Source organism: Garra rufa, chromosome 20 (assembly GCF_049309525.1).
Source record: "Garra rufa chromosome 20, GarRuf1.0, whole genome shotgun sequence".
Classification (NCBI taxonomy): Eukaryota; Metazoa; Chordata; class Actinopteri; order Cypriniformes; family Cyprinidae; genus Garra; species Garra rufa.
Genome location: NC_133380.1, coordinates 35,664,126 through 35,689,168, shown reverse-complemented (window position 1 = coordinate 35,689,168; position 25,043 = coordinate 35,664,126). Strand labels below are relative to the sequence as shown.

At 37.1% G+C, this 25,043-nt stretch overlaps 1 protein-coding gene across 1 annotated transcript; it reads left to right on the top strand.

Moving 5' to 3' along the window:
• The first annotated feature begins 232 nt into the window (after positions 1-232).
• On the top strand, positions 233-21,945 carry slc1a8a (solute carrier family 1 member 8a). The gene is given in 11 exon segments (XM_073825613.1): positions 233-559; positions 7,132-7,211; positions 7,308-7,523; positions 8,765-8,807; positions 11,955-12,162; positions 12,252-12,351; positions 13,879-14,112; positions 14,214-14,408; positions 17,519-17,653; positions 18,221-18,317; positions 21,300-21,945. Coding segments are annotated over 11 exon segments (1,800 nt in total). The 3' UTR covers positions 21,465-21,945.
• Positions 21,946-25,043: the final 3,098 nt, after the last annotated feature.

The following is a 25,043-nucleotide window of genomic DNA, read 5'->3' as shown; positions in this document are numbered from 1 at the left end:
TCCTCATTATGGATTACGTTCATTAACAACACAGCACACTACTGTCTTACCCTTTGCTACGGTAGTAAATTTACGCAAAAAGTGGGGGTTGTTTTGACATCACTACATGACAAAAATCCAGAAGTATGGCAGAGGGCCACTGTCAACAGGGGAAGTGTTAGATTTTATTACTGCCTCCTAATCCTCTTAGTCCCCTAATTCCTCCCGACTGTGGTCTTGAGATACTGGATGGATGCATGATGGCTTAATCTCTTGTTAGAAGAGGTTACGCTTTGCCCTCCTGCATTACTCGCAGTGTCTCGCCATGGAGGAGCGACTGATACCCGCAGATACCGAAGAGGCGCCGCCCGAGCCTGCGGTTTTCTTCTCTCCGGCGGGACCGGCTAAAACCCCGCTGGAGAGGATGAAGGACTTCATGGCAAGCACGTTCTCGGTCAGCGTCAGAGAGTATGTGAAGGACTGTATCAGGCAAAACGGGCTCCTGACACTCTCGATTCTATCCGTGCTCACAGGATGCATCCTGGGCTTCATGCTGAGGAGTGTGGAACTCTCCACACAGGTAAGGCTATTTAACTGGGATTTTAGAGAAATGACTGTGGACATGATACTGAATGTTGGAAAGTTGTTAGTGATGGATCTTCATGGGTGCACCTCAAACATCCACCCAGCACGTTCTTTTCTAAATGGGTCATTCAAAATTTCCCCAGCTCAAATTTTTTGATTTTGCTAATATTTATTCTGAGGAAAGATAGACATATAGTGATGACAGCCAAAATATTAAATGTCATGGGTGAATATTTACTGAGTAATCCACTATTTTGTAGAGGTGAGGTCAAAATGGCAATTTTCCCCTTAGATTCAGGGGGGTAAAAATGGCTTCAGAAAGATGGCAACATCATTATCTTATTTTTACACAGAGATTGGTAGTTATATTAGTAAAATCTGCTGACTTTACTTTACTTTAACTAGCAATCTTTGTTGCATTATGTGCCAATGGTGACCATTCAAAAATGGGGAAACAGCACTTTTTAAAAGTTTTTCTCCAAAGTTTGCATGCCTGTAACTCAAGAAGTATTAAAAATATCTTAATGCCCTTTTAGATATTGGGTCTTAACAAACTTTCCTTCTGGCATCTTTATTTTTAATGCCCTATGAGATTCTGTTCCAGAGATATTGGAATTTCAGTATAGCTCCAGGAGTAAATCATTAAAATGTACATATTTAAAATGAACACATTTCACATCGTGGGTCAGTTTGAAAAAATACAAGACTTATTTTCTATTAAAAAGTAATGTCTGAAGAACAAATAATGGTAAAACTAGAGATGTATCTCGTTTCTTTCTGTCAAGACAACTGCACTGAACATACCAGTCTTGAGTGCCATAAATATTCTTTTTCCAAAGTTTGAGTGCCTATAACTTAAGAAGTATTACATATATCACAATATGATTTTAGTTTTTAATGAACTTTTCTTTTAGAATCTTAATTTTCAAGACCCTACATCAATCAGTCCCAGAGATATGGGATATCTCAATGAGGTTCATGTCCAGATTGTTAAATATAACCCATTTTCAGTGGTCGAAAACCAAATGTTGGTCATTTTGTATACAGCTGATACTTATTTTATTTAAAGAACAATGTCTGAAGAAAGAATTGTATCTTGTTTTCATCTATCAAAAATTGCATAGAACATACCTTTTTGAGTCTCATAAATATTCTTTTTCTGATCTTTGTGTGCCTGTAACTCAAGTAGAATTAAAGTTATCTTAATATGATTTTAGATTCTGGTTCTTAAGAAACCAGGCCCTGCATGGTTTAATCCGAGAGTTATTGAGATCTCAGTGATTCTGCCAAATATTACCTTTAGCAGTAGATACTACTTGATCTATGACTGTGCTTAATATTTTATAACAATAAAAAATACAATAAATTCTAATAATTAATCTAGATGAAGCAAATCTTGTTTTATTGATGTGAATGCAATGTGTGGCGAAAACAACCGCACGTTCCAATGAGGCAGGGGATTTGTTTCAAACCTGTTACAATACTGCATGTTTAAACTCTTGGTAGCTTCAGAAACTGTTAAAATGAATAAAATCCCTTTTTTCCCAAATATACCTGAAACTGATTCAAATATAGAATCTTATGAATAGACTACAGAGAGCAAGGTAATGTGCATCAACTTGACCATTTCAGTGCACTTTTAGCACTCAGACAGCTATGTTCTATGCAGTTATTTTGATAGAGGGAAACAAGATACAGTTTTAACTTCAACATTATTTCTTCTTCAGACATTGTTCTTTAAATAAAATAAGTATCAGACGTATACAAAATGACCAACATTTGGGTAACATTGAACAATCTGGAAATGGAGCCTCATTGAGATCCCCATATCTCAGGGACTTAATGATGTAGGACCTTGAAAATATTCCAGTATTCCAAAAGAAAGGTTTATTAAGAACTAGAATCTAAAATCATATTGTGATATCTTTAATACGTCTTGAGTTATAAGCACACAAACTTTGGAAAAAGAATATTCATGGCACTCAGACAAGTATGTTCAATGCAGTGGTCTTGACAGAAAGAAACGAGATCTCCAGTCTTAACATTTATTGTTCTTCAGACATTCGTCTTTAAAATTTAAAAAAAAGTATCGTATTTTTTCAAACCGACCCACATTTGGTATTTGACCACTGAAAATTTGTAAGTTTTAACGATTTACTTCTGGAGCCATATTGAAGTTCCAATATCTCTAAAACGGAATCTCATAGGGCATTACAAATAAAGATGCCAAAAGGAAAGTTTGTTAAGACCCAATATCTAAAAGGGCATTAAGATATCTATAATACTTCTTGTGTTACAGGCATGCAAACATTGGAGAAAAACTTGAAAAGTGCTGTTTCCCCATTTCTGAATGGTCATCATTGGCACATAATGCAACAAAGATAGCTAAAGTCAACTTATTTTACTAATAGAAGAACCAATCTCTGTGTAAAAATAAAATAATGATGCTGCCATCTTTCTGAAGTCATTTTACCCCCCTGTAAACTTTGAATCTAAGGTGAAAATTGCCGTTTTGACCTCCCTCTACAAAATAGAGGCACATTTAATATTTCGTCATTACACATGTCTATCTTTCTTTAGAATTAATATTAGCTTAAAATAAAAAATTTAAGCCAAGGACCTCTGGTTGAGTTGACACGGAATGACCCAAATGTTAATATTTTGATAAGACTTATGAAATGATCAGAACATTTTGTCATGCTTTTAATCTTTTACTTTATGGATGTGCTGATGTATCGGCTGATAAATAGCCGATGGTTAGGGCTGACCATATACTCAGTCAAAAAGGCAGAAAAATGTGTCATAGTGCAGGTCATTGGCTACTATGTGAAAAGAAAATGTCTCGTCCAAAACGAAGAACAATATTGTTGTGATTGAACGAGGCGTGTAGGTTTGAATGTTAGGAAGTGCTTAAGGACACTTGTGCTCAGTGATCTAATCCTAGACAGACAGCAGTCCAGCCAAGACAAATGGAGGTTGACAGTCTCACCGCGTGTGACGCCTGACCCTTATGAACAGCAAATGGCAACGGTCAGGGGAAGTAGCTCAAATAGACTGCTCTCAGATAGCAAATTCATCCTCCCTTGCTGATATATGTAGTTACATTAGTGGCACTCATCAATTTTTACTCGTACTTGAACATAATCATAATCTTAATAACATAATTATACTTTTAAAGGGGTCATCGGATGCAAAACTAACTTTTACATGTTGTTTGAACATTAATGAGTATTGGCAGTTTGTGTGCACAACCACCCTTCAATGATAAAAATCCACCCAGTGGTATTTTTTTAATCTTTAAAAGTAATGTCCCCTTTTTAAAATCAGGTCATTCTCAGCTTCTTGTCAGTGTGACGACACAGTTGATTGACATGAACGTCTTACCTTAGACCTGCCCTCACTGAGCTGAAACAGTCCGAATACAATCGCCATTGTGTCGACTCAGGTGCAGAAGAAGACTCTAATTGAGTGATTGAGGTGTTCTGTTGCTGGATGTTAGAATGAACATAGCAGTCGTCATTTACTCCCGACATCTGAGCCGCTGAAGAGGCAGAGGATAACGTTACTTTCATTTTTAAAAGGAAAGCACCGATCCCGATCTACATATGCGTCTATGTTCGTGTGAATCATTCGTGATGCAGCTTCACCCACAGCAGAAGTGAGTATAAGGTTTTTTTTATGCATCTTTGCAAATGGCCTTTATTAATAATGTGCTTGTTGGCAAGTTCCACTGATAAAGGTGGCTAAATGCATCTAAATGTGGCTAAAGTAAACATTACGGCTCATAAACCCAACAGCAGAGAGGGGTGGGGCGAGCAGAGCTCATTTGCATTTAAAAGGACTATGCAGTAAAATGAGTTGATTTTATGCAGACAGGGCTCTCAAGTCTCACGCATTCACCGTGAGACTCACGCATTTCAACCAGTTCACACGCTCTCACGCCACACCTTGTATTTCTCACGCTGAAAAGTAAGGGATAACTTGTCCCGCTATATGGTGTAAATGGACGAGGTGCAGGCTTTGCAGAGAGAAGTAATCTGCCAAGCTCATAGCTGTCTTGAGAGTTAAATGGCACCTACCAGCCAAAAAATTAGAATTTGCTGTTTTCTGGTATATTACGTGGTCCCGCTACAATCACGATCGTCACTAGGCAACGTAGACGCGCACACACGGGACAAGGCCAGCGGTGGAATCGTTGCGGGGCTGCGGCTTTCTCTCGCAGTGGAAGCGTTTAGTACAGTTGAGGAGGTGGTCGCGTTGCGGTCTCGGAGCGGACGTTGCCATTTGTATTTACTAGAAACTAAATAAATGCAGCAGGGTTTTTCATATTTATTTTTATTTATTTATTTATTTTTTCCATTTTACGATTCCTAGACAAAATCACTTGCCTGTGATCAAAAATAGTGAGAACTGATGTTGGGGATTACAGCCAAATTTGTGCAAAATTATTAGTACTTCAACAGCTTTAACTAATTGTGGGCCTGAAATTAAGGAAAAGACAAGATAATTGGTAAATCTGCTAAAAAAGACAGACAAATTCATCCAAATAAAATAAATTGTTTTATATATTCCAAAACACAAATGTATCAACATTGTTGGGAAGGTTATTTTGGAAATAGGCTGTAATAGGCTACAGATTAAATTTCCCTATTTAAAATGTAATTTAAAAGTAGTGTAACTATTTCAATTGCTTTAGAGGTAATGTAACATTACATTTGATTTCTAAATTTCTAAGGAATGTTTTCAACTGTTAATCCTTTTAAAAACTTTTTAAGCAGGCAGGTTTACCTTACAGTATCACTCAACACTAATTACTGTCAATTTTACAAAATCCTTCATCACTTGAATTAAGATTATAATAATTTAATTTTAAAGCACAGCCACCACAAAATCTTTAGCACCTCTGTTTAACTCCTGAAACATTGGTGTCTCTTATTTTAAAGCAGTCAATGCGATTTGGGAAATCAATCAATCAAAATATTTACATGTAACCCACTTTGTAATTGTAAACATTTTTAAAAGTAACTGTAATTTAACTATATCTGTTATCTCTCAGTAACGGTAACAGATTAGTTAAATGTCATTTATAATTAAATTACATAATTCAGTTACATGTAACTAATTACTCTAGCTAAGTTCAAGCCCCTACCACTGTCATCAAGGCATCAAAGTGTGCAATAAACACTTGAAATACAAAATGACATTAGTAAGCTGAAATATGTACCCTCTCTCTTTTACAAACACACACACAGATTGACATACATGCTATGAGCAAGTTCTGCAATCCTCCTGTATGTTTACAGTATGTGCATTGAGCACTGATGTTTAGTTTGCTCGTTTGGGGCCAAATTTCTTTTTTTACTTTTGACACATGAATTTGACTTATCAGATCTACCAGTTGTTATATTTTTTATTTTGTGCAGGTTAATTATGAACAATAGATAGTTGAACTTTTACCAAAAACTGGAGAGAATTGCGTGGGGCCGAGGGGCCGCTGCTGCAAATATTTGAGTGGCTCCTCCCCTAACAGATAAAATCTCACTCCAAACTTTTTCCAAAACTTGAGAGCCCTGTGCAGAGCTGATTTTGGCAAGGTAAAGGGGTGTTTTTTTTACACTACTATTGAGATTTTTTAACCTAAGTATATTATAGACTTGTCATTAAGACCCTAAAGAATCATATGAATTTGTGGAAAATAGGCATCTGATGACCCCTTTAAGAACAAATAAATAATTCAGCCGATAAATGCATTTATCTACTATCAAACATTTGTTTGCATCCCATCCAGTAACTGCAAAGAGGTTTGTGCTTTGTTACTTCTGATAAGAAACTAACATGCAAAAAAGATGCATACGAGCAGTATTAATTAAGTTATTAGCCTAATATTTCACCTACCTGACTGGAAATTCAGTTTGGCCAACCACAAACGCCTTTTGTTCCTCAGGCAGTTTTTTGCACTCTTCTTCTTGATTTGTTATAACTTTTAGCAGTCTATAGTACTCCAAATGTTTTTTCTGGTCTGACTGTTTAGTAAAGCCCAAAACATGACAATAATTGACTATTTTCAGCAGCATGAATCAGCAAAATATGCAAGTTTTGTTCGGTGGCATTGTTTATGTTCAGTGCCGCCAATATGGCCGATTGATGACATGTTGTGAAAAACCCTCTATAGAGTATTAAAAGAAAACAAAGTGCAGTATCATGCCTGAATGTATCATGTCTCAGATCAGGGTTTCAGCAGCAGATAAAATAGCGTTTGATCTATGTAAGTTTTACTGAACTCTATTTATAATGATGGAACTTGTGACCATAGTTGATTTCTTATGAGCAGATTTGGTCATAGAATCAATTAGTGCTCACTGCAAATGACATCCAGCTCCTCCTCGCTAGATATTTTACAAAAACTGGGTCCAAAGAGGTGGAGCTTGACCCAATTTTTGTAAAATATACATGGTAAAACTGGATGACATTTCAACCTGTGTTACCATATTCTTCACATTTTCTGCACTACTGAAATTTTGAAATTGTATATCATTTGAAAAGCTGTTTCTCTGTTTTTGTAATTAGGCAAAAATCTATTTCTCCTTTCCTGGTGAGCTGCTCATGCGGATACTTAAAATGTTGATTCTTCCCCTAATCACCTCCAGGTGAAGATTTGACTCATTTTCTTCTTCATATCTTCTTGTCTTACATAAAGATTGTGTAAACATATCCTCATATCTCCATGTACTGTCTGCCTGCAGTTTAATGTCTGGACTGTCGTCTATGGAGTCGAAGGCCTGCTGCAGGATGGGGGTGCTGACGGTCACCTACTACCTTTGGACAACGTTCATCGCCGTAGTAGTTGGCATTGTACTCGTTCTTATCATCAAACCGGGTTATGGGACACACATGGAGAGCTTTAGACTGGGAGGTGGACAGGTCATAACATCTGCAGATGCGCTGCTGGATCTGGTCAGGTATGAGTGTCCAAATAAGAAATTAGTAGCAATAATGTTGTTGTATGTTCCGAGCTAACATTCATATCTGCCAAATTTTAGGCATAGGCCTAGATATGACGTTAAAGGCTTGGAAAATCTCCTTATCGATCTACAAATTTTGAGGTCAAAAGTTTACACACACTTTGCAGAATCTGCAAAATGTTAATTGTTTTACCAAAATAAAAGGGATTATACAAAATGTTATATGTTTTATTTTTTATTTAGTACTGGCCTGAATAAGATATTTCAGACAAAAGACATTTACATATGGAACATGAGAGAAAATAATAGTTGAATTTATAGAAATTAAGCTGTTCAAACGTTTATTCACACTTGAATCTTAATGCTGTGTTCTTACCTGAATGATCCGCAGCTGTGTTTTTCTGTTTAGTTATTCCCGCTATTCTTCAGAAAAATTCTTCAGGTCCCACAAATTCTTTGGTTTTTCAGCACTTTTGTGTATTTGAACCTTTTCCAACAATGACTGTATGATCTTGGGATCCATCTTTTCACGCTAAGGACAACTGAAGGGACTCATAAGCAACTATTACAGAAGGTTCAAATGTTCACTGATGCCCCAGAAGGAAAAACGATGCATTAAGAGCCAGGGGTGTAACCTTTTGAACAGAATGAAAATTTGTAGATTTTTCTTATGTTGCCTAAATGATTGATGAAATTGTCCTCAGTTTGAAAAGATGGATCTCAAAATCATACAGTCATTGTTGGAAACAGGTTCAAATACACAAAAAAATGCTGAATAAAACCAAAGAATTTGCACCCACACATGACAGTTCTGTTATCATGTTTCTCATATCTCATAAAATGATAAGCTTTTGAGGTAAATTTCATGTTCATAAACTTTTGGACACTATAACTAACATTCTTAGGAAGAGTTTCCCATGTCTGGGGATTTTAGGCCATCCCATACAGTGCAATCCTATTAAAGCAGTGATTAGGGTATTTTTAGTAATCTGCACAAAGGGCCAAGTAAGAAATGCAGGACCCTCCCACTCCCCTCCGCCCATAAACACAGCGAACTGCTGTTGGTCTTGTCCTGCTATACTTCATGATAGCTGGCCTAAGTGTTCAAATCTGCAAAGTGTACGTTATAACATAGAACATAAATGATGTGTGATATATATTCATAAAGACAATGAATTGGCATGATATGCTTTAAATATGATACACTTTTACACTTAAATTTTTTTTCCCATCCCCAGGAATATGATCCCCTCCAATCTCATTGAAGCCACATTTCAGCAAGTGAGTAAACAGACACCTATCCGTTGATAAGTGAGCTTAAAAATGGACTGTTTTGTAATAAATAATACCTGCCCAATTTTGTTGCTGATTTTAAGTATTTAAATGTGATTTTAGCAAGCAGTTTTTGAAATTTCTTATTGCCTTGTTCGTGTAGGTCTTGCATGTTCTTGTGTCTTTCATTGCCGAAGGCAATCCAATTAATGTTGTTTCTTATTTTCAAATAGCAATAATAAGCAAAGTTGGTCCAGCCAATGCGCATGTTGACAAATTACTCTTTTATTTAGAAGGTAGGACTTAGGTCCGTGTATCTTAGAAACGGCTATTAAAAAAGGAGTGCCTATTTGATTTTCATTTTAAAATACAAAAATTAAAATTGAAATACAAGGCATTTTTCTTTTTCATGGTGAAAAACGGATGAGCAAAATTTTAAAAATTGTTTGATTTTCATTGTATATTTCGAATAACAAAAAATAAAATCACTAGGAAACAGAATCGAAAAAAGGCTTGTTTTTTATATTCCAAGACCGGATGTGGTCATTTTCATGACAAGAAGCAGAAATGAGAAAACGGCTCCTTTATTCGTTTTTTCGTGTGTTCAGAAAAGAAAAAAAAAGAGATTTCAGCTCAAATTTTTCGGGGGGTTTTTTTTTGGTTCACAGGTAGAAAACAGATAAAGGACTTCAAAATTTGTTTTCTACCGGTGAACCAAAAAAAAAAAAAAAAAAAAACTAAAAATCGAGCCGAAATCTTGTTTTTTCATTTTCTGAACAAACTAAAAAAGAATAAAGAAGCCACTTTTAATTTTCGTATTTTAAAACGAAAATCAAATAGCCACTCTTTTTTTTTAATACCCGTTTCTAAAAGGAAAATCAAATGACCAAAAAATACATAGACCGACTTATTCCACCATATAAAGTGCATTAGTGAAAATTAAAAAAAAAAGATGGAGAAATATAGTTTATTACTTTAAAGCTGTTAATTGTATCCATAGAACCTATATTTTAAATAGAGGTGCGACAATAAATCGATTCAATTTTCCGAATGCATCAAGATTCTCTCTGGAATAGATTCTGAGCTTAGTTTTTAACAGCAAATGCCGCTATAGGCTAGTGTTTAACCACACACCTAAATGTTCATGAAGAAGAACACTTATGCCTTCAGGTTGAGTAAGTGGTTACATGCACTTGTACCTCGGCTTTTATGCTTTTATGATGCAAGATAAATGTAAACACAGCCCACCGTGAACATAATTCGCTTTAACCTTTTTGAACTTTTGGAACTGGATGCCAGCAGAGTACATCTGTACTGTATGTAATTAGTGCTACTTATAATGTGTTACCCACAACACTGGTCCTTAAACATTTATTAGTTATTGTTAAAATTGAATTCTGGAGAAAATTCATGTTAAAAAGTTTTTACTTGCTGAACCTGACTGTTGCACTCTATTGTGTGGCACTTTCTCCCATTCATACTAATATAAAGTAAACCATTTTGTGTGTAAATATATGCAGGCTCTGACTTCTCCATTAAATCATGCGGCTTATTGTTGACTTTTCAACCTTATCTCATGAAGAAAACGTACTTGTGGGAACTTTTTCGCAAGACACAAAATACGTACCACCATGTATGTTTCCTGACATATTCAATGTGAAATGTCCACTGACTGGTGGTAAAAAAAGTGTTTTGTTTTTTCCAGGAACAGATGAAGGTACATATGGTACATTTTATGTGACATTGTTTTTGTATGTGTCACTGCAGTTCTGACTTGAAATGTCCATTGAGTGGTGCTATAACTCTAATTCTCTGCAACGTTTTAAAGGGGTCATCGGATGCCCATTTTCCACAAGTTCATATGATTCTTTAGGGGCTTAATAAAAAGTCTATAATATACTTTGGTTAAAAATTCTCAATAGTAGTGTAAAAAAACACCCTTTTACCTTGTCAAAATCAGCTCTGCAAAATATCAGCTCATTTTACGCATGGGCCCTTTAAATGCTTTGCTCGCCCCACCCCTCTCTGCTGTGGGGTTATGAGCTGTAATGTTTACTTTAGCCACATTTAGCTGGATTTAGCCGTGTTTATCTGTGAAACTTGCCAACAAGCACATTATTAAGAAAGGCCATTTGCAAAGACGCATAAAAAACCCTTATGCTCTGCTGTAGGTGGGCTGTGTGCATCATGAATGATTCACACGAACATAGATGCATATATAGATCGGGATCGGCGCTTTCCTTTTGAAAAAGAAGGTAATGTTGTCCTCTGCCTCTTAAGCGGCTCAGGTGTCGGGAGTAAATGACGACTGCTATGTTCATTATTACATCCAACAACAGAAAACCTCAATCGTTCAATTAGAGTCTTCCCCTGCACCTTAGTTGACACAATGTTGATATTAGGACTGTTTCAGCTCGGTGAGGGCAGGTCTAAGGTAAGACGCTCATGTCAATCAGCTGTGTTTCGTCACAATGACAAGAAGCTGAGAATGACCTGATTTTAAAAAGGGGACATTACTTTTAAAGATTAAAAAAAACACTGGGTGGATTTTTATCATTGTAGGGTGGTTGTGTACACAAACTGCCAACACACATTAATGTTCAAACAACATGTAAAAGTTAGTTTTGCATCCGATGACCCCTTTAAAATAACGTACCCTCTGCACTACACCTAAACCTGCCCGACTGTAGGAACAAAAGCAAATGTGATGTAAAAACAATCGCAAGCATGCCGTTTTTGCTTGTTTTTCATTGAGTCATGTTTTTTATGGGATTTGTACCCAAGGATTCCGCATCCTAATTCCAATTCTGTGCCAGCTGAGCTACTGAGCAAACTTGTTACATCTGGAAAGCGAAGCATATGGAGCTGTAATCATAACTGTGTACAAAAACAATTACAAGTGCTCGCTGTTTTACCGCCTCTATTGTTCATTTCTGTTGGAAACTGCACTGATATGTAGTTATTGGTAAGTATTTTTCGTCTTGCGAAAAAGTTCCCACAGGTAAATTTTCATCACCAGGTAGCGACTTTCACCTGGTGGATGATGAAATCCATTAGACTTGCATTGTAGCATCAGGATAGAATACTTTATACAAGCAAAAAACAACTCACATTTTCAGAAAAAGTAAAACCTAGTTTTATATTTTGTTGTTTCAGTATAAAACAGACATCATTCCAATCATAAAAACACCAGTGAACACGGGACGCCCAAGTTTTGTCTACTTGATGCCTGATGAAGACAATCCAAAGGGTCGGACCGTGTTGTTGGAGCTAACGCCACCTCCAGACATTGAGTATAAGACCCGTCCAGGCAGCAGTCAGCAGATGAACGTACTGGGCATTGTTATTTTCTCAGCCACAATGGGTAAAACATCTGCTTTCACCTAATGAAGCATCTTCACTAAGTATGATCATAATCAAATGCATAACTATAATGAATGGCTTTTCATTTAGGTCTCTTACTTGGGAAAATGGGCGAACGGGGAGCTCCTCTAGTCAACGTTTGCCAGTGCATCAATGAGTGTGTGATGAAGATCATTAATGCGGCTGTATGGTAAGAGAAAAAGCACTGGTGTGAACACATTCATACTCAGAAATCTGGGAACTAAAATAAACATCTCATTTAGGGTTTTTAAAGAAGCAGTTTCATACAAAAACGGTTTGTTGTTGAAATGAAGACCAGGAAGTAGTATTTACAGAAATCTTGGATAGGATTGGCCATTGAGAAGCTTGAGGGCTCAGATACTATTAGCTGAGGATCTGTGTGGAAGGTTCCAGCATGCAACTGGCACGTGCATTACGGCTGCAAGCATGAAGGTGTGTTAAAAGTCATGCTGCCATTCGGCACATCCAGGGATTATGGATCACCTGCACTTAAGAGCTGTCACGCTCTTCAGCATGCTGCTAGGAAGTGTGGGGCTACAACAGTCACCATGTATCAAACTCCAAAAAATATTTAGGCCTAAATTTCCAATGGAATATCAAATTTCCATTATACAATTTTATCATGAACTAGGAAATAAAACCAATTTCTGCACTCAAAAAACAAAAACAAAACTAAAACAATCATGGGATAACTATTTCAGCATGTCTATTTATACTAAGTGCAAACAGCCTGTTTTGTTGGCAGAGGCTATTTACACTAACTCCACCCACCAATGTGTTATTGGGCTAGACAACATTACAAATGATGGCTGCCAAACAACAGCTCCGGGGGTGTAGATAGTAAAGCGTGTATCATAGTCTTTTTAAAGCAAACGACCCAAGTTCATAATGAAATTGAATAAATTATTTTGTAAAACTTTTTTTTTCCCCAGTTCTCCATGGCCAAAAAAATACCTTCGTTTTTTTTTTTTTTTTTTTACTGAAATGCATGACATTATGGAAGAAAGTGCCATTTCATGTTGAGTTTAATAGTTAGGCATAGTTTATCCAAAATGGTAAATTTTGTCATAATTTGCATTGTCATGTTCATAAAATGAAAGTGTTCTACAAAAGAAACTTATACAGGTTTGGAATGGCTTGAAGGTTAGTAAATAATGACAGAATTCACCATTTTTGGGTGAACTATACCTTTAATGTCTTAAATTAATGGGATAGTTCACCCAAAAATGAAAATTCTGTCATTAATTACTCACTCTCATGTCGTTCCAAACATATAAGACCTTCCTTCATCTTTAGACACAAATTAAGATATTTTTGATGAAATCCGAGAGCTTTCTGACCCTCAATAGACAGCAACGCAACTGACACGTTTAAGGCCCAAAAAAGATAGCAAGAATATTGTTAAAAAAAAATCCATGTGACATCAGTGATTCAAACCTAATTTTATGAAGCTACAAGAATACATTTTGTGTGCAAAGAAAAAAAAGAAAATGACTTAATTCAACAATTTCTTCTCTTCCGTGTCAATGTCTGCTGCGATATTCTTAAACCGATATTCTTACTACCTTTCTGGGCATTGAATGTGTCTCGGATTTTATCAAAAATATCTTAATTTGTGTTTTTGTGTTTTAAAGATTAACAAATGTCTTATGGGTTTGGAGTAATTAATGTAATTAATAATTTTCTTTCTTGTCAGGTATTTTCCTTTTGGGATCATCTTCCTTGTGGCTGGCAAAATCCTGGACATGAGTGATCCCTCCACACTTGGGAAGAAGCTGGGCTGGTACGGGGTGACGGTCATGGCAGGCCTGTTTGTGCACGGCCTCATCTTGCTTCCATTCTTCTATTTCATTCTGACACAGAAAAATCCTTTCACATACATCAGAGGGCTTCTGCAAGCCATGGTCATTGCCCTAGCCACATCATCCAGGTAAAATTACTTCTCAAAAAAATGTGTAAATGGCTTTTCCCAACTCCCCACATGCATTGACCTAATGACCTCAAAAGAGTAAAATATTCTCTCTTTCACAGTTCAGCAACGCTGCCTATTACAATGAAATGTTTGCTGGAGAACTGCCGAGTGGACAGGCAGATTGCCCGTTTTGTGCTGCCAGTGGGAGCCACCATTAACATGGATGGAACGGCGCTTTATGAAGCAGTCGCTGCTATTTTCATTGCCCAGGTCAATGAGTATGAACTGGATTTCGGCCAGTTGGTCACCATCAGGTACTTGTGCACTGTTTGTTACACTGTTTATATTCATATTTTTAACAATTTATTTGTGAAAAATACTGCAAATACAATTACAGAATCAAGAAGCTGCCATCTAATTTAATCATTTATTTCATATTTATTCATATTTATTCATTTTCAAATTATATAATTTAGTAAATATTATGTAAAATTAATATATAAAATTAATAAAATCTTTAAATTAAAGGGATAATTCACCTAAAAATTTAATTTTGACGCTTATCTGCTTACCCCCAGAGCATCCAAGATGTAGGTGACTTTAGGGCTGTTCGATTCCGAAAATTTTGGAATCGATTCCGATTCTTATTCTGGAATCGATTCCTCTTCGATTCCTGTTTTTTAGATTGGAGGAAGCTAATTTCTCAATAAATGCAGGATGTAAAGGTCGTATAAAGTTACCTTCTCATAATATGAAGCTTCATTTGTATAAAAAAAAAAATATATATATATATATATATATATATATATATATATATATATATATATATTTTTTTATACAAATGAAGCTTCATATTATGAGAAGGTAACTTTATACGACCTTTACATCCTATATATATATATATATACATTTGAAATCAGTCAGAGCTACAGAAAAATAGTATATATATATATATATATATATATATATATATATATATATATATATATATATACACTATTTTTCTGTAGCGCTGACTGATTTCAAATTGTAATTCATTGCCCAGGAAATTAATCATAACCCACAGCTCAGCAGTGGACATGCATTTATTGCATGAATAAAACAAGACGTGACGTGTATAAAATGACAAAATTAGCAAACTATACACTGAAACAAAATAAACAGAACTTTAACAACAACACTGATATAAGAGCTATAATTTCGCAATAAATGCAGGATGATATAAGAGCTGGTGGCGTAGCTGTCAATCAGATGTGCTCTCGGCCACTGACGTGCTCTCTGCGTTTTCTTTCAGAGTTATCATTGGCTGATAGAAAGATTAAAAATAGCATTTATTTAAGATGTAAATAAGATCAAGACACGTCATGATCTATTCTGTCGTGCAGCGCTCAAAATTGTGGACGCCATGCCAGTTCTCCCGTAAAATAACATCTAAATCGTTTTTTGAACTGGTTCATTTAACTGATCTATCCGAACGAATCTTTTCGTGGAAATGTATCAGGCTATAATAGCTATTAGCGAGCAAGAGGCAAATTAATGGGTGCTTCTCAAACTGAAGGCTGCATCCTTAAACTCAGACGAGTTTAGTAATGAGTCGATTTTATTACGTTTATTTTCGTCAATCGACGTTTGATGACTTGCAGCCGAAATATGCAGCCTTCATGGAATGCAGCCTTCCGTTTAAGAGGTAAGTTTTGTTGAACTGAAAACGGCTCTGAACGAGGAATCGATTCTTTTTGGAATCGATTCCCAGCCCTAGGTGACTTACTTCAGTAGAACACAAACAAAGATTTTTAACTCAAACCGTTGCAGTCTGTCAGTCATATAATGGCATTCAATGGGAGCCACAGTCTCCAAAAAACATGCACAGACAAAACCAAATTAAATCCTGCGGCTCATGGCGATACATTGAGGTCTTAACACATGAATCAATCAGTCTGTGCAAGTAACTGAACAGTATTTATATAATTATTTACCTCTGATCCACCACAATGTCCAACTGTCATTGCGGCGAAGAGCAAGCAACCATAACTTCAGTCGATTAGGCTCAAAAGTTGGAACTCGGTGAAAAGTCAACACTCAGGATGAGTTCGTGCAAGCAAACGTAATCTTTTAGTTTTCCGGGTTGCAACAATCAAGCACAAGTAATTACCATTTTGAGTAGCCATGGTACCCACAATCTCTCCATGTAAACGTATATGTGCGTGCGTCTACTATGCCAGAGCACGTTGACGCGCCACACGCCAGCTGTTGTGAACGAGCTCAGGACAGTTGGACATTGTGGTGGATCAGACGTAAAAAATATATAAATACTGCTCAGTTTCTTGCACAGACCGATCGTTGTGTGTGTTGAGACCTCAATGTATCGTCACAAGCCGCAGGGTTTAATTTGGTTTTGTCTGTGTATGTTTTTTTACTTTTAAAGATTTGGTAACCATTGACTGCCATTATTTGACTAAGACTGCAATGGTTTGAGTTAAAAATCTGTGTTTGTGTTCTACTGAAGAAACAAGGTCACCTACATCTTGGATGCAGATAAACATCAAATTTTCAATTTTGGGTGAACTATCCCTTTAAATAGTGTGATTTTACATATATATGAGCCATGGGGGAAAGAGACAGAGCGACACGCTTCATAATCTAAAAACTACGTTTTTATAAGCTGTCGACCTAAAAAACGAGCATTTAAGGAAACAAAAGTAGAGTGCAACGTGTCATATTACTCAGATAACTACAACCACTGGAGGGAAATTTAATGGCAACAGTAGACATTCATTATTTTTAACCATGTCAAGGGATTATTTCACCACCCTGAAACAGGGAGATATATTGAGAAACTAAATTTTATTGGTCTATGTCAGTGCTCCTTTTCCTTACCTTCCTTTTGTTGGAGAAATGATCCAACTGAATGGCCCAACGTGAAATAACCAGACATCTACAGCTATTTGTGTCCTTAAACACTCGTTTTTTAGGTTGACAGCTTATAAAAATGTAGTTTTCAGTTTTTTAGCTCGTTTACTGTACACCTTGTCACATAGCTGCTTTTAGACATGGTTCTGTTTTTTGTTATAAGTCAGAAATGACAGGGAGGCAGCTTCCTGCAATACAAAGTCAATGGAGAGCGTTGGATTGTTTTACCCCCCGGTGTGGGCGTGGCCTAAATGCGCTCTGTCTCTATCCTGTTTTCTAAGATATGGCCATCAAAACAAAAAACAAACAAACAAACAAAAAAACAACATAGTTCAACCACTACTCATTTTGTTCAACCACTATTCTGAATATTAGGAGGACATCCTACAGATGTCTATAGAGTTTACTGGCCTGTAGACAAACATTATGGGCAAACTTCATGGAACTAGATCAACTTATGATTAGTTTTATCAGAGTAAAATCATAATAATCTTACTATTCTGATTTCCTCCAGTATAACAGCGACTGCTGCCAGCATAGGTGCCGCTGGAATCCCTCAGGCAGGCCTTGTAACAATGGTGATAGTGCTGACATCCGTCGGATTGCCAGCGGATGACATCACGCTGATTGTGGCTATTGATTGGATCTTGTAAGTTGAGATAACTGCCATTTTATCTGCTGGAAAAGATCAAAAATCTGCTACAATCAATGAATCATCTAAATTAAATATAAATTTGATCCTGGACCACAAACCGGTCATAAGGGTCTATTTTTTGAATAAATAAGCTTTCCATTGATGTATGGTTTTGGACACTATTTGGCTGAGATGCAACTATTTGAAAATCTGCAATCTGAGGGCGCTGAAAAATCAAAGTATTGAGAAAATCGCCTTTAAAGTTGTCCAAATGAAGTTTTAAGCCATGCATATTACTAATCAAAAATTAAGTTTTGATACATTTATGGTAAGAAATTTACAAAATATCATTATGGATTCTTTACTTAATATCCTAATGATTTTTAGCATAAAAGAAAAAAAAAAAAAAAACATTTTGACCCACACAATGTATTGTTGGATATTGCTACAAATATACCCGTGCTATTTATGACTAGTTTTGTGGTTCAGGGTCACATTATAAAAGTAAATATTAAGAGTAAATATTAAAACAATGCATGAGAGAAATAGTAAATGAAGTCTTCTACCATTTCTGGTTTAAAGAGATCGCTTTCGAACAATGATCAACGTACTGGGAGACGCTCTGGCAGCTGGAATCATTGGTCACTTGTGTCGAAAAGACTTCCCAACTGACAGAGCGGTAAGCTAACGTTTGTTTTCTGTTTTCTCATCTGTATATATGAATTTAGCTCAAATCTAGAATTTATGTTTATAACCTTTCTGTAGCTCAGACAACAGAGCACAGCACGTACAATGCCAAGTTCATGGGTTCGATTTCCAGGGAAAGCAAAAACGGATCAAATGTATACCTTAAATGCATTATAAGTTGCTTTGGATAAGAATCTGAGCATGCTTGTAATAATGCATGCTTTAATCATTTCTTAATTAATATATATTTCTTATACAGGTCCTTTTCAAAAAATTAGCATATTGTGATAAAGTTCAGTTATTTTCTGTAATGTACTGATAAACATTAGACTTTCATATATTTTAGATTCATTACACACAACTGAAGTAGTTCAAGCCTTTTATTGTTTTAATATTGATGATTTTGGCATACAGCTCATGAAAACTCAAAATTCCTATCTCAAAAAATTAGCATATCATGGAAAGGTTCTCTAAACGAGCTATTAACCTAATCATCTGAATCAACTAATTAACTCTAAACACCTGCAAAAGATTCCTGAGGCTTTTAAAAACCCCCAGCCTGGTTCATTACTCAAAACCGCAATCATGGGTAAGACTGCCGACCTGACTGCTGACCAGAAGGCCATCATTGACACCCTCAAGCAAGAGGGTAAGACACAGAAAGAAATTTCTGAACGAATAGGCTGTTCCCAGAGTGCTGTATCAAGGCACCTCAGTGGGAAGTCTGTGGGAAGGAAAAAGTGTGGCAGAAAACGCTGCACAACGAGAAGAGGTGACCGGACCCTGAGGAAGATTGTGGAGAAGGACCGATTCCAGACCTTGGGGGACCTGCGGAAGCAGTGGACTGAGTCTGGAGTAGAAACATCCAGAGCCACCGTGTACAGGCGCCAGGTCAAGCCACTTTTGAACCAGAAACAGCGGCAGAAGCGCCTGACCTGGGCTACAGAGAAGCAGCACTGGACTGTTGCTCAGTGGTCCAAAGTATTTTTTTCGGATGAAAGCAAATTTTGCATGTCATTCGAAAATCAAGGTGCCAGAGTCTGGAGGAAGACTGGGGAGAGGGAAATGCCAAAATGCCTGAAGTCCAGTGTCAAGTACCCACAGTCAGTGATGGTCTGGGGTGCCATGTCAGCTGCTGGTGTTGGTCCACTGTGTTTTATCAAGGGCAGGGTCAATGCAGCTAGCTATCAGGAGATTTCGGAGCACTTCATGCTTCCATCTGCTGAAAAGCTTTATGGAGATGAAGATTTCATTTTTCAGCACGACCTGGCACCTGCTCACAGTGCCAAAACCACTGGTAAATGGTTTACTGACCATGGTATTACTGTGCTCAATTGGCCTGCCAACTCTCCTGACCCGAACCCCATAGAGAATCTGTGGGATATTGTGAAGAGAAAGTTGAGAGACGCAAGACCCAACACTCTGGATGAGCTTAAGGCCGCTATCGAAGCATCCTGGGCCTCCATAACACCTCAGCAGTGCCACAGGCTGATTGCCTCCATGCCACGCCGCATTGAAGCAGTCATTTCTGCAAAAGGATTCCCGACCAAGTATTGAGTTCATAACTGAACATAATTATTTGAAGGTTGACTTTTTTTGTATTAAAAACGCTTTTCTTTTATTGGTCGGATGAAATATGCTAATTTTTTGAGATAGGAATTTGGGATTTTCATGAGATGTATGCCAAAATCATCAATATTAAAACAATAAAAGGCTTGGACTACTTCAGTTGTGTGCAATGAATCTAAAATATATGAAAGTCTAATGTTTATCAGTACATTACAGAAAATAATGAACTTTATCACAATATGCTGATTTTTTGAAAAGGACCTGTAGACATAAGGTGAAGACAATGTCTGTCCTGATATCATAATATTGACAAATTTAAATAATGAACCTCTTGAGAAAAAAAAAAGAATCTGTAGTTTGGCAAATTCTTTCTGGGACAAATATTTAAACAAAATTGCTTCACTGCTTAATAATATATATAAAACTTTTGTCCACCAAATTCGAGTCATGTGCTATGAACAACCTGCATAAAAAAAACAATGACTCCACATTCCTAGCATATTACATAAACTTTATGACAAGGCAAGGAATTTTCAGGTTATACATGGGCGTTTAAGCATAAAAACAATAAGTATAATACTGCTTTAACTGTTGTTGTTTTTGCAAAAAAATCTTTGTTTTTTGAGCGAAAAACTAATTCATACATTTTCCCTAATTTACAGAAGACAACCACTAAAATGTCATTCAGTGTAGCAATCTTGTCCGGCATATTTACAACAAAAATCAATTTATGGCATGTTAAAAGACAAATTACTTTCACCCCAAATACTAATTAGTTGTAATTCTTGTTGTAAAACATTTTTTAAATTTGCCACTATCCTAGGTTGTGCCCATTTGTCAGTAAGAATGTTTTACTAATTTAAAACACAACAAACTTTAATATGATCCCTTATTCTTTTATATATTTTAATATGCACAAGTCAGAATAAGCATTTTGTTTGAATTTTTACATAAATATAGTGTTACGCTGAATGACCAAATTTAATTCTCCAAAAACTTATCTGAAACCTTAAAAGTAGACACTTTACTTACATTTAATGTGCTTTCTATGGACATAAAATCACTTTTGTAAATTTCTTTTGTCGTGGACATCTTAACGTCTTCAACCCACATGTAAATGTCCCTAAAACCTTGATTTTGAGTATATATATAATATATATACTCAATCAAGGTTTTAGGGACATTCTCAGTATCAGTAATTAATTACTCACCCTCATGTCGTTCCAAACCTGTAAGACCTCAGTTCTTCTTTGGAACACAAATTAAGGTATTTTGAGAGCTATCTGATATTTTTGATGTCATCAAAAATATCTTCATTTGAAGGTCTTATGGGTTTGGAACGACATGCGGGTGAGAAATTAATTAATGAGAGATTATTGATGCTATATGACCTCCTTTTTGTCAGGCTAAAGCAAATGGAGCTCCACAGGAAAGCCAGACTGCTCAAAACATGGAGAATGTGCCTTTAACTGAAGTACCACTGCTGGCTGGCAAAGACTGCATATTTGAAGTGGTCGGGGACACTGTTTTTGAACGACCCACAGTCTACTACAATATATGTCAGGTCTGAGTGAACAGATGGATGCCTTACACACATCGAAGAACCTCTTTTCTACCACTGTGCCATTAAGTACTGAACACTTTCTCTGGTTCTTCACATATTGGCTGTTTTGTACAGCTGAATACATTTAGGCAGCGTTGCTTTCCCTATTCAAGGGAAATACTTCTACTTACATGGACAGGCCAAAAATAATATATATGTATTTTTCCCTTTTGGAGGTGCAAAAGTTATTGCATGCTGGCATGCATTCAGGAATTTTGTCATTCTGGTTCAGGAGGATGTTACGGTCTAAACACGATGCAGAACTGAAACGACATGATTCAACAACAACTTAAAGGTGATGGAGAAGGAAACTGAGTGACATTATAAAATGCACAGTCAAAAGCCAATTATCTAGCATCACGTGCAACAACACGGGTGACTCATTTGCAAATATTTCTTTTTTTTTATACATCTGCATTATTGTATTTTTGTGTAATGAACTTGCTAAATATTTGTAATAAAACAAATACTGAGAAACAAAAATAGATGTAAAGTGTTTGCACAGCAATGTTTTGAGAAATGGCACGCACGTGAGGACAGATGGTTCGAGCGTTAACAACGGATTTGGTTTTCGGAGAAAACAAGCAGAGCTTACGCCTAATTAGATAGAGCTGCTTGCTTCAGGTTTAAAAGCTCAGGATGATCAGTACAAAGAACATTAATGACAAATTAGCCATTCAGAGGTTATGACCAATGAAACTAATTCAGCAGGGACAAAACAGACGTATGTCCAAAGGACTGCTGACCCAATTATTACAGCCTTTAGACCTTTAACATTTTTACACACTATTTTAGGGTTTCAGTAATTCAATGGTAATTTAAAAGTTTTTAAGACCAAGTAAAGAAAATTACAGGGAACATACAACCTCAGTATGTTCTGTAAGTGTAAATGTTTAAGGAGCCTACAATGCAACATGTTAGCAACACTTCAAAATTTGAAAGTACACCTTGCAACAACTTAAATATGGAAAAATCGTTCACTGTACCTTCTAATCATACGGCAAAAGTGATGTTCATCCTTAGTATTTTGCCTTGTTTTCTAGTGCAGATGTCTAAAGATTCTTAAATCATGATATCTTAAGAAAGCAAAATGACATACAAAGTCTTGTTTTCTGAGAAATTGATCAAAATGAAGTGAATTTATGATTAAAATGTACAAATTCCTGCCAATAGGTTTAGAAAAGTCAACATAATTCAAAAGAAAAACTAGTTTTCATACCCCACTGATGGATATGTGTTCTTGTTTTAAGTATAGACTGAAGAAAACTACTATATATTATATTTAATTTGTATCTTAAATAAATCTTGATTCAAGGATGGTTGGATATTTGTACTGAAAAACAAGACAAAAATTACTGAGGAAGACATTTTCTTTTTGCATTTCAAAAACATTTGCAACATTTAATGCCATGCCTATAAATTAAGACTTTGTGCTCTGATTTAAGATCTTTTAATTAGTGAAAGGGCGGCTTAAAATTTTTGAGACCCACAGAAACACTGATTGAGGGTATGGGACGTTGTCCACCACTAGGGGTCACACTTGGAAGCCCAGACACCTCTGACATCACTGAAAAAAGCCAATGAAATTGGCAAGCAAAATTTGCATAGCTGGCCACACCCAGATAAATGGGTATAAATAAGCCAGTGTGTGGCAATAAGTGTTTCAACCCACTCAGAGGGAGTTAAGAGTTGTGGCATAAGGGACCATACATGACAAAGACATTCCCTTTAAGTTGGTCACTTACACTAAGGGTCCCTATACTAAATTCCACAGCTGCTGGACTGCGTTATGAGTCCATGAGGGCACAGATGTTGACAAGTCCAGCGTGCCAGAACCAAATGCACTTCCTTCTCAAAACCTTCCAACACCCAAGACTTATGACCTCACTCTCCAATATCCAGGAGAGCTGCCATCCTTTTCTCCTTTTCTTATTCTGAGAAAATAGGAATAAATAGCAGTTAGAAATTCCTGGTTATTAACATTGGGGAAGCCTTTGTTTCCCTGAGTTTGTTTCCCAGAGGAGAAAGGATAGTACTGATCTGATAGCAAATCTCTGTGGGTCCCCTGAGAAGATGCTTAGCCACCTCGTAATGGTATTCCGGCATGGAGAACCAGGCATGGAGGTTCCAGAGTTCTGGGCGAGGGTACCAGATTGCGCCCTTCCCCTGGGAGAGAAGGTCCCTGCTCATGGAAATCCACCAGGGAGGAGCTGATGCCAACAGCAAGAACTCCAAGAACCAAGTCTCGTTGGGCCAGTATGGCACCACCAACAAAAGCTGTTCCGTGTCCTCTATAACTTTGCACAGAGTCTGTAAAATGAGGCTTATCGGGGAAAACGCATACTTGTGGAGGCCCCTGGGCCAGCTGTGTGCCAATGCATCCATGCCTAGGGGGGCCTCAGTCAGGGAATACCACAGTGGGCAATGAATAAAGTTCTTGTGAAGCAAACAGGTCTATCTGCCTGACTGAATCGATCCCAAATCAGCTGGAGTGGCTGGAGTTGAAGCCTCCATTCGCCTCAGAGCAGGACCAGCCATTAGAGGCAGAGATCGTCAGAATGTGAGTGGCATGCAGAGACCTGATTCTCTGTTGGCTCCACAGTAAGAGATGGTGGGCGAGTTGTGACATGCGACGGGAGCGAACACCAGCCTAATGGTTGATATAAGAAAAACTCCATCTGGACCAACACGTGCTTGCCCTGGATCAAAAGCCAGAACCTCCTCAAGGCCAGAAGCATTTTCAACAACTCCAGGCAATTGACCCTTTGCGGGGAGTTTGATTGACAGGCGATCTGACCAATCATAACACCATATCTGCCATTTTTGTCCGACAAACAAACCAGACAGGAGAGTAGATTAACGTTGGTGTATTTGAACTTGAAAAATGCTGTGTATTGACATCTCTCTGTGGTTAAATCCAATCCTTCTGATGTTCATTCATGCTTATTTCATGCCATAACTAGTAATTAGAACGAAAATTGAGGCATTACAACGATCTGTCACAGCACATGAAACAAAATGTCTAAATTTCTTAAAAAAAAAAATTAAAAGCTAAGACTTTGTTTTGAAGCAAACCTGAAATATTTTACCTTTTTATGGCAGGCTGGTAGTGCCACCTTTCTGCGAGTGGCTTCCCATTGTTCGGTCTTGACTGCCAGCTCAGGCTGTTGCTGGGCCTCTGCAGTCCTTACAGACAAACAGACGGAGGCTGGAGAGGTAGAACTTGACCTACGCCGAGGCAGGATGTGTTTAATAGCCACTGTTTATTTTTAACCATGGAGAATTGCTGTGCAAATTCTCTGACAGTGTCGCTAAAGAGACCAACATGGGAAATGAGGGCGTTGAGAAAGTGCACTTTCTCAGCATCCCACATCTCTGAAAGGTTGAGCCACAGATGGCACTCCGGGATCACTAATGTGGACATCACCTTCCTCAAAACCTGTGCCGTGACCTCCGTAGCCCAGAGGGCATAGTATGTTGCCGTCTGCAGCTCCTGGAGAACCTCTGGGTTGAGACCACCCTTGTGCAGGTCTTTCAACGCCTTGC